This window comes from Liolophura sinensis, chromosome 4, assembly GCF_032854445.1.
Source record: "Liolophura sinensis isolate JHLJ2023 chromosome 4, CUHK_Ljap_v2, whole genome shotgun sequence".
Classification (NCBI taxonomy): domain Eukaryota; kingdom Metazoa; phylum Mollusca; class Polyplacophora; order Chitonida; family Chitonidae; genus Liolophura; species Liolophura sinensis.
Genome location: NC_088298.1, coordinates 3,589,666 through 3,600,612, shown reverse-complemented (window position 1 = coordinate 3,600,612; position 10,947 = coordinate 3,589,666). Strand labels below are relative to the sequence as shown.

The 10,947-nt window shown below is 38.6% G+C and overlaps 1 protein-coding gene across 1 annotated transcript in view; it reads left to right on the top strand.

Moving 5' to 3' along the window:
* Positions 1–567: 567 nt before the first annotated feature.
* LOC135464881 (thrombospondin-type laminin G domain and EAR repeat-containing protein-like) overlaps positions 568–10,947 on the top strand; it is a 50,567-nt gene continuing 40,187 nt past the window's right edge. The window contains 1 exon segment of the mRNA XM_064742450.1: positions 568–676. Coding sequence (XP_064598520.1) covers positions 568–676 — 109 coding nt within the window.

Below are 10,947 nucleotides of genomic sequence, written 5' to 3'. Positions count from 1 at the left end.
GGCTGTCAATAATGCCGACTCGGTGTATTCCAAAACAGATCCTTGTAACGCTGCTGTGTTACTTTTAAGCCATGCTGGTTCATCAGCTAATTCGCTCTACGGTAAATTGTAAATACGGTTACCCTCATGATGGATGAAAAGTTTGCACGCTGCCAGCATGTGGTATAAACACAGACAAATATTTTAAATTTATCACAACAGCAACAAACCCAAGAATTGTGCGGGTTTTAAATTGCTTATAAACATGTTGGGAAAACTTTATGGCATGGTGAACTCTTGTTGACAAGATTTTATCACTTTTGTCGGTTTGAGTTAGGTTACGATTACGTTGCTGTGAACTTGATAAAGCAAGATAAGAAAATGTCTACTGTAAATAAAACACGAAAGAAGTTTAATTTAAGTATGTAGAATTCGTGGTTCAAATAGATAATTACAAGGCGCTTTTCAGCGAATGCAATCCTCCGTTACATAATTTTTTGTGTCCTGTTCAGTGATTGGGTAATGGCCTTTCCTGCCCTCAACACGTGAGAGTTCAGAGCGACGGGTACGTCTTGGCAGTGTGATAGGATGGTTCCGAAACTTGTTCAATCAGTTGCGCTACAGTGCGCTTTCCAACCCTTACCGGAGGCCAACCACCAGGAAAAGGGGGTGGGGAATGGGGGTAAGGGGGTGAGAGGTAGGGATTAAGGCATTTACGGTCTCCCATTGCGTGACAGGATGATGGGATTATCAGTCAATTGGGACTTATTTAATTTGCGGTTCAGTCAACTGGAAGGTAGTAATTCGGCTGTTTAACACGGATCTAATGTGCTTTCGTCACTCATGCACTATAGAGATACATTACTGAGAGTCTCAGCTCAACTATGGTGGTCTTGTAAGGTCAGAATAAAGTCTTGATTCTCAGTGCAAAGCTCGCGTGTCGACATACGTTTTTATTTAATTGTCAGCTTTTAAGTACGGACGAATTGATCAAAGAACTTTGAATATTGCGTGTTTATATGAAAGTACGGAAGACGATTAAAACCACTATTCATTCAACTATCACGACTGCAGGCGGTGAGCAGGAATTTGTCAAAGAATTTCGAACATTGTATTTTCATGTGTCTTAATGGTGTACGTCTTTATTATATAAAAGATATTATATTTATATGGCAGTACGAAAGCCAGGTACAACCAGTATGTTATTCAGCGATACAATGGCAGCACAACTTTTAGGTATGCACGTGGAACAGATCCAAGCACTTTAAATATTGCGTGTTTGTATGAAGTACGAAAGCCAGTTACAACCACTATGTAATTCAACGATACAATGACAACACAGCCTTTAGGTGTGCACGTGGAACAGATCCAAGCACTTTGAATATTGCGTGTTTGTATGAAGTACGAAAGTCAGTTACAACCACTCAGCTGTCTTGATAACAGGGCTTTAAGTGAGCAGAAATTAATCAAATAACGTTGTACATTGCGTGCTTGTGTGAAAGTACGGAGGCCGATTAAAGCCACTATGGATTAAACTGTGCCACTACAACAACACAGCTAAATAATACTCTAGGTTGTGACTACTGCAGCAAATAATATGTGGTGGACAGATAAGACCATGTTTTTCTTCAGAAACTTCCCGTTGTGTTTAATATAGCTGGTCTGCTTTTTGTTGAACAATCGGCCATGCATGCATTTGCCAGTGCTTTTGTGCTTATCTTAACAGAATTTACATAAATGGTTCTGCGATCCTAGGTGTTGAAACTTGTGTACGGTAGCAGATTATGTTATATTCTCAACCAGAGCTTAGTTGAACTTTTCTAATGTGCATTTTTATCTTCAATAAGTTGCAATTGAAATCTTCAGAGTATATGTTGTTATTTTCTTATTTATAGAGTTTACTGTTGACATTTGTGGAATATTCTGTTATTGTCTCGGACAGATGATGTTAAAATTTGTGAAATATTCTGTTATCATCTTTGACAGATGATGTTAAACTTTGTGGAGTGTTCTGTTATCGCCTCGGACAGATGATGTTAAAATTTGTGGAGTGTTCTGTTATCGCCTCGGACAGATGATGTTAAAATTTGTGAAATATTCTTTTTATCATCTCTGACAGATGATGTTAAACTTTGTGGAATGTTCTGTTATCGCCTCGGACAGATGATGTTAAAATTTGTGAAATATTCTTTTATCACCTCTGACAGATGATGTTAAAATTTGTAGAGTATTCTGTTATCGTCTCTGACAGATGATGTTAAAATTTGTGGAATGTTCTTTTATCGTCTCTGACAGATGCGTGATGTTAAAATTTGTGGAGTATTCTGTTATCGCCACTGAAAGATGATGTTAAAATATTTGGAATATTCTGTTATCGTCCCTGACAGATAATGTTAAAATTTGTGGAATGTTCTGTTATCGTCTCTGACAGATGCGTGGTGTTAAAATTTGGGGAGTATTCTGTTATCTTCTCTCACAAATGATCTTAAAATTTGTGAAATATCCTGCTGACGTCTCAGACAGATAATGTTAAAATTTGTGGAGTATTCTGTTATCGTCTCGGAGAGGGAATTAGTAAAACTTTGGGTACCTTCTCATAATGAGTTTACTGTTCAGTCAGTAAATTACTCTGTTTTCTTTTGAGAAAAATGTTGTTGTTGAAATTTGTGGAGTATATTGTATTATTTTCTCATTGAGACTTTTTCTTGCTGAAATTGAGATAGTATGTTGTGTTGTTTGGCTGCTTAAATAAGTGAAGTATTTTGCCGTCCACTCACAGGGGGTTTGAAATGAACAGAAATATTGTATTGTAATGAGCAAGGGGATTGGGAACAAGTTTTATCAGCTTAGTAGAGGGGTACTAGGGACGTATTTATTTTGTCGACGTAGCTGTGGCTAAATTTATAGAGTATCTGTATTTTCCGGATAAATGAATGAATATAGTCTAGTCCCCACTGTGCATGTATGTTGTAAATCGAGCAGCTGTTTTTATTTGGCTCAGATAGAGGAAAGTTAGAACCCTCTCATGTTAACCTCAAAACCGCTATAATAACCACAGCATTTGGCTCGCGGTCGTTTTCAACGTTTGACTGGCTTGGCGGTAGTATGGTTTTGCCGAGATCGCCACAGGTAACAGAAAGGGGTTGCTACTGCTTTGGCGTGCTCTCACTGTAGCCTCTCACCGCATTGAGGTTTACAGATCAAATTGTTGTCCCGTCATTTTGTTGTTAGACGAAGAGGATCCTCCAGTTCTCTGCACTCGAAGTTATGTTTCCAAAACAAATATCATATCCAGTGTCCTATACGTTTTTCAATTTTCACTGAACGAAGAAACAATTTTGTGTAGAAAACTCGCCCGGTTAAAAACCCGCTGTCATATCCATGTGAATTGGAATGTCTTACTGTACAATCGAGGCGTGAAAATGGGGGTTTGAATCAAAAGGCGAATATAGGACATAAAACGGAGAGAGGGAATGTGGAAAAGCTTTACACCCTCAAAAGGAATCGAATAGTCCGAGATCGTCTCATCCTTTGTTGCGGGTTTTAAGGCGACTGAGTGCCATGTTTGACTCTCGATTTATCCCCTAAGAAGCCCGGACAATCGCCAGCCTTTGCTCTTCACCGCTGTTATTCAATTCGGCAATCCTCCCAGGGTAATCTTATGATTTGGGGCTTTGAGATAGAGGCATTCGTCATAGGCTGGCTTCTAAACAGCAGAATTCGCATGTTTTTGGAGCGACTGGTGAAAAACGGAGCAGTGCATTCCATCAACATGTTACAATCAAAGCGCGATTGAGATACTGGAGAAAAATGTTACAATCAAAGCGCGATTGAGATAATCGATCAACATGTTACATTCAAAGCGCGAATGAGATACTGGATGAACATGTTATAATCAACGCGCGTTTGAGATAATGGATAAACATGTTACAATCAAAGCGCGATTGAGGTACTGGATCAACATGTTACAACCAAAGCGCGATCGAGATACTGGATCAACACGTTACAATCAAAGCGCAATTAAGATAATGGATCAACATGTTACAACCAAAGCGCGATTGAGATACTGGATAAACATGTTACAATCAAAGCGCAATTAAGATAATGGATCAACATGTTGCATTCAAAGCGCGAATGAGATACTGGATAAACATGTTACAATCAAAGCGCAATTAAGATAATGGATCAACATGTTGCATTCAAAGCGCGAATGAGATACTAGATCAACATGTTACAATCAAAGCGCGAATGAGATACTGGATCAGCATGTTACAACCAAAGCGCGATTGAGATACTGGATAAACATGTTACAATCAAAGCGCGATTGAGATAATGGATCAACATCTTATAATCAAAGCGCGAATGAGATACTGGATAAACATGTTACAATCAAAGCGCGACTGAGATAATGGATCAACATGTTACAATCAAAGCGCGATTGAGGTACTGGATCAACATGTTACAACCAAAGCGCGATCGAGATACTGGATCAACACGTTACAACCAAAGCGCGATTGAGATACTGGATCAACACGTTACAACCAAAGCGCGATTGAGGTACTAAATCAACATGTTACACACACAGTGCGATTGAGATAATGGATCAAAATGATACAACCAAAGCGCGATTGAGGTACTAAATCAACATGTTACACACACAGTGCGATTGAGATACTGGATCAACACGTTACAACCAAAGCGCGATTGAGATACTGGATCAACCGGTTTGAAATTTAGATTTTATGTCACGCTTGAAATATAATCTGTCCTCCGCACATCTGTAAAAATTGACGACTGCTTCTGGTGTACATGTTATCAGGTTTGTTTTCTATTCATATTTATTTGTTGTTCTATTATTTAACTGTTGTTTTACGACGTACTCAAGAATATTTAACTTTTACAAGAGCGGCCAGCAGAATGGTGGGAGGAAGTATGTTACGATTATCGAATTTCGCATTTTCGTTGTCCACGAGTGGTATGTGAATGTCTTATATGACGCTTAAATTGACGGTTGTAGTCCTCAGATCGAATTAATTACATTCCGTTTTGTTTGACTGAGGCCAATTAACCGTGCAAGGCTGTATTGTCTGCTCAAATTAACACTAGAACATTAGGAGCACCCAATTTTATTCCCCCTAAAAATGATGATGTAATTGTCTGCAAGAATATTTTTTCATTATTCCTTTAAAACATTTTTTCATACTAAGTGAAAACTCAGGAAACTTAAATCAACGAGATATTTAAATTTGTTTTGATCAATTAATTCAAATCAATCAGGCAGATAGGCTATTGATAAATTTACAGTCTAGCACCTTATATATTTGACTTAAGAGGCTGTTACTGTTCTGCATATGTAGTTAAAACCCGAGCAGCGACGACAGTGTGGTAATTGGCAGGTGATCACAGGTAACCGGTGAAATACGGCCTCTCTGACACTGATTGTGCGCTTGTTTCCATGCCCAATGAAGAATCAATCTTTGAAGTCCGTCTATGAGGACGTTTATCGTTAATCACCCCAAGATTTTGTGGATTTTTGAATGAATGTTGCAGCACGTCCTCTATGCAACAATTTCTCTTCTAGCTATGGAAAAATTTTTTGTGATTAGTTTTGACATTTACCTAAATATTCTTTGAAAAGAACTTTAACAAATGGAAATTGAAACAGAAAGTTAAGAAGATTTTATTTCTTACATCTCACTTTTCTAATTCTTATTGCTTATTACTTTAACTGCGTAATCTTTGTCATGTATAGAGGAAAAAGATTTAATCATTATTTTTATGTATATCTACAAAGGCAATCCGCTCTGCGACCACACAAATGTATGACTTTTATCAAGGCACAGATTGTGAACACAGCTGATATATAACGCTCTGTACGCTTGGTCGGTAAATCAATCCAATATGGCGGACCAGATGTTCCGCGTGGCATGGCTTTGAAGTGGGGGATTCCCCATATAACCGCGAGACGATTCCGTCGCGAGGAATGTTAAAATCTTTCCTCTTAAAATCCAAGGATTGACAAAATTTTCTGTTATCGTTTGAAGACGTCTGAGAGACGATATTGTGCGAGCAGCTCGCAAGGCTAGTGTCATCCTCGTGTACTGGGGAGATGAAACAAACAAGGAGCAAGAAACGGCCGTTTGAAATTTTCAAAGACGACAAATTTCAGTCAGTCAGAAGCGTACATTTATACCCACTCGTTTTCATGTATGGACTCGTAAAATTTCTGGAATATTGCAAGAATGGCGTTCTAACCTGTTTGTCTGCTATACGTGACTTGGAGGTGTATAATGGCCACAACGTAGGGCTACAGCCAAGTGAGAAATAATGAAGACCAGCTGCGGATGACTGATAATAGACTGCTTGTGTTTTTGTCACTTACTAAATACTCAAACTGTCGCGTGAAATTGATGAGCGAATTGACATGACGTATACATTTACACTTCCCTTTGCAGAATAAACGACCTTTTCCTTTGGCACATGTTTCTGCATCATACACAAAAAAATATGTTGGACATTTGAGAAAGCAAAAATCGGACAACTTAATTGTCTTTGTAAGAAAGAGGGTGCTTATGTTTAAGAAGGAAATGACATACGTAAAAAACTAAACCAAAACAAGAAAATGAAGTGCATAAAAAAATTAACTATAGGCATCTATAAGTTCCTTTGAAAAGCGATATGAATGGCAATCTTAAGACTAATTCGTGCTTCGTATGTTAATAATTTAAGAAACTTCTTATGAAATCGTGCGGAAATAAAAGAATAGCTGGAGCACAAAAAAAAACAAAAAACAAAAACACATTGGAAGTAACTGGCTGTAACATACGTAACAGTTGTACAACAACTCACTTTACTGTATTTCACTTCTGCAGTTCTACAGCCTGTGTGTGTCCTCTATACACACGATGCAATAAACGGGCAATTTTCGAATCGCTTGTTAAACCATTATGAAGTAAACAGTGCAAGAGCAAACTAAAGGCGATCGGTGAGTACACATTTTAATTGCACGTAAACTTAATTCATATTCGTAAATGCATGTATATGAAAAGTACTGTACTAAAATCGTTACGAAAATTCCGCAGTGAAGCCCGAGGAATGTTAATTGTCAAAATTAGTGCGAATGGAAAGCTCAACTCGTCTTAAAAGTAGCCCTCCACTGGATTGTCTCATTTTGTTTTCATGTAAGCGATGACAGAACAACAGTTTAGGTAATTCTAGACCAGTGACGTCTAATAAATCGCACTTTACATCCATCATAACATTTTGTTTTACTCTATTTTACCTAATTCTGCTTAAGCCATGACTCTAGGGGGCGTGTGAGTTGTTACTTTTTAAGCATTTACATATTCATGAACAGTTCGAATAAAATACTGAGGTCAATCAATAAAAGTGATCCTTTACCAAAATACTACACGGTCGTCGCTGCTTGGTCGGTCCTAAGTTTTACTCACCATTCTCTTGTCTTTGGTTTTGAATTTTTATGCAAATGAGGAAATCAATTCCAATATCTGATATGGGGAATAAAGATTCGCTTCCTTGCCGAGCTGCCGTATTATATGAAACAGGGGGCCTCCGTCACCGAGGTGGTTAGCGTGCCAGCGCAGCGCAATGACCCAGGAGCCTCTCATCAACGTGGTCGCTGTGAATTCAAGTACACCTCATGCTGTGTCCCGGCGTCTCCGGCCTTACTTGGGATGATCTTCCAGCAACCTGCGGATAGTCGTGGGTTTCCCTAGGGCTCTGCCCGGTTTTCTCCCACCATAATGCTGGCCGCCGTGGTAGAAATGAAACGTTCATTGAAAACTGTTTCTCTTTGCATGATTCCATCCTATTTTCATACTTCCTGTACTTTCTTATTTCTTTGGTAGTTTGTCTTAAACGTCGTTTCGGGAATTGGCCTTACGATTATTGACTGGAAGGTCCAAACTGACCCAAGGCTGGTATACGAATGTCCGTTTCAACGCACAGATTCTAACCAGTGTGATCGCTGTGAGTTCAAGTCCATATCATGCTGGCTTCCTCTCAGGCCGTATGTGGGAAGGCCATGACAGCAACCTGCGGATGGTCGTGAGTCCCCTGGGTATCCTCCCACCCTAAATCTGGCCGTCGTTGTAGAAGTGAAATATTCATTCAAAATTGTTAATTGCTTCTCTTTGCATGATTCCCTCTTTGAAATAAGTAAATCAATATTTTTGCTTATTTCCTAAATTTACCGATTGTGTTACTACACAGGAGTTTCTCGTGCGGAACAAATCCTTGCTTTAGACGATAAGATTTGCATGAATCCCTCCTAACTTCTTACTTATATATATATATATATATATATATATATATATATATATATATATATATATATATATATATATATATATATATATATATATATATACTTTCTTAGTTTGTGTTGAACATTGTTGAACAATTTGGTCTTGCGATTTTTACCCGGAAACCTCCATTGTTGTCGATGGCTGGTAAAGGAATGTTTGTTTCGACGAACTGACCTGGAATGCCACTTCTTTGGTTGACTGGGTTGGATAAAGATACTTAGATTCTTTAGTGATGTCCTCGCTTCTTGCTCCACTTTAATTCTCAAGACGGCTCAAATATTTACAGCCTGACCCAGGGGTTAGGTATGGCGTCATGCTCGTTTTGGTATAACACTTTCAGTCAAGGAAAAACACTTAAAATTTGATTATATGCAGTGAGTCTCTTAAGAGACATTCGCATGCCAATCATCAACCTAATGAACGCTCCAAGTATATGAAAAAAAACATGTTATAAAATCAGAAGAAGACAAGACAGAGCCCTGAGAAGCAGTCTGCAGTTTTAAAGGAAAAGAACTCTAAAATTCGAAGTAGGCATCACAAACAGACCACTTAAAACTTTGTAAAAATATACTTTCATTTATTTTCTTAGATTTTTGCGAAAAGAGTTAAAGGAGTTCTCACATTTGAATTCAAAGGTGTGCTTCCTGTGTGGACCATACTATCAGAGGTTAGGAATTCTGACGTCAGAGGCATTTTTCCCAACTCTAATAACGCCATTGAATGTGGGAATAACGATTTTTGCCCATGAGAAAAAGATTATTGAAACAATGTTCTCAAAGATTCTTTCCTTCTATTGGACATCCCCAAGAAGATGAGTTCCTAGATACAGTCAGAATGAGTCATAAAGCCCATCATAGAGCTGATGTGACGTCAGTGTTCCTAGATACAGTCAGAATGACTCATAAAGCCCATCATAGTATTCAGATATTTGCAAGTCTTTCAACACTGTTTAAAAATCTAAAAAAAAAAACAACAAATGAAAGTATTTTTACGCATAGTTTTCATTTGTGTGGATGATGAACCTAACTTCATATTTTAGCTTCCTTTTACTTTACATAATGCCAGGAAGGCACAAGAGATGTTCAAGGTGCCTAAATTCAGTCATTATCCAAATGCAGTGTAGAATGAGACATCGGCTCTCGATGGAGCGCTGGTGTACAGAGAAAAGCAATTCAGCCATATGTAGAATGAAAGTAATTGCATGTTTTTAACTTTGTGAGAAATATAAACGTGTTAACTTTGTTTGCACCGCGGTTACCTTGCACTGGGCGGCACTAGACTCGCTGATGCACCACGGAATAAGAAATAGAATCCTTCCGCGATGACAATGAAGCCAACCCTTTAATCAAGCCTGAGAAACCCAACGCGTGTTACCTGTGGGTGAGATTTTATCTGCCAAGGCGTCAGTTGAGCTGATTAAAGGTACTCGTCTAATGCATAATTTGTCAGAAAAGGTAATCGTTGCCGACCCGTGTTGGATTACATGATGGGGACAAAATCAAAGGTCAAACGGAGTCAAGTTAGGGTCATTTGGGGTCATAAAAGGTCATCTGCAAGAGAGTTCGGAGAGATTACATTAAATTAGGTGTCATACTTTACCGCTGCCAGAGCATGATTGAGAAAAATCCCTGGTTTTTCATCTGTAATTGACACACCTCTGTGATGCCTGCTGTTTCGTCTCTTCAGTTGACCTTTCAAATTTGGCTGCATCAAGCTTAATTATAACTTTATCACAAAGAGATTCCAGTTGTCTGCAATTCTCACTATACATTTTATTCTTAGTCTGATTCTTGGGTTGTTTTGAAAAAGGATCTAGGATCATCGATCTGGAGCGCTCCTGCATAGTCTACAATAGTCGGACTTGACGCTTAGACTTTGGGTGCCGGAGTGGGTCGAATTTGTGTCTTGATAATAATTTATTTTTAACCCCACGTGGGGCTTCAAGAAAAGAATATAAGTTTACTAGCTTATAACAGCAAAATCTGTCGGATGTTACTTGCAATCGTCACAACATGAGCAAACATTTACATGAAGTTTGATTTATTTATTTATTTATTTACTTATTCCCTTAATTATTTCATCTATGTTTTACGCCTCAATCAATCGCAATATTTCACTTATACGACGGCGGCCAGCATTATATGGAAAGAGGAAACGGCATGACAGCACGACCATCTGCAGGTTGCTGGAAGACCTCCCAACCCACGGCCGCTGGTGAGGACAACATGGGTTGGGCTTCATAAAGTATGAAGCATGACTGCATACTAAATAATTTCGCCCTGTAATATATACTAATGAGATAGTGGGTACGCCCAATATTCCGTTATGAGTGTACTATACAGCTCTTCTGGGTGGTACGCTATGTATGCCGATGTAAATATAATGTGCAATTCTGCCAATGTTACCCTTTGATAAAAACGGTCTGTAAGTATCTTAATGTATTCATTTTCATCTTTGTCGGTTGGTTATTCGTTGCAAGACATAGTTTACAACGTCACGTGACATTCCGTACCACCCACAGTTCGCTATTGGGCTACCCTATACTAAGTATTCGCTTGAAATGGTTTCTGCGCATATGTATGAAGTTCAAAGTCTTGACAATATGTTCATTCCGGCGTGCCATACTTTTCTTTATGCGTCT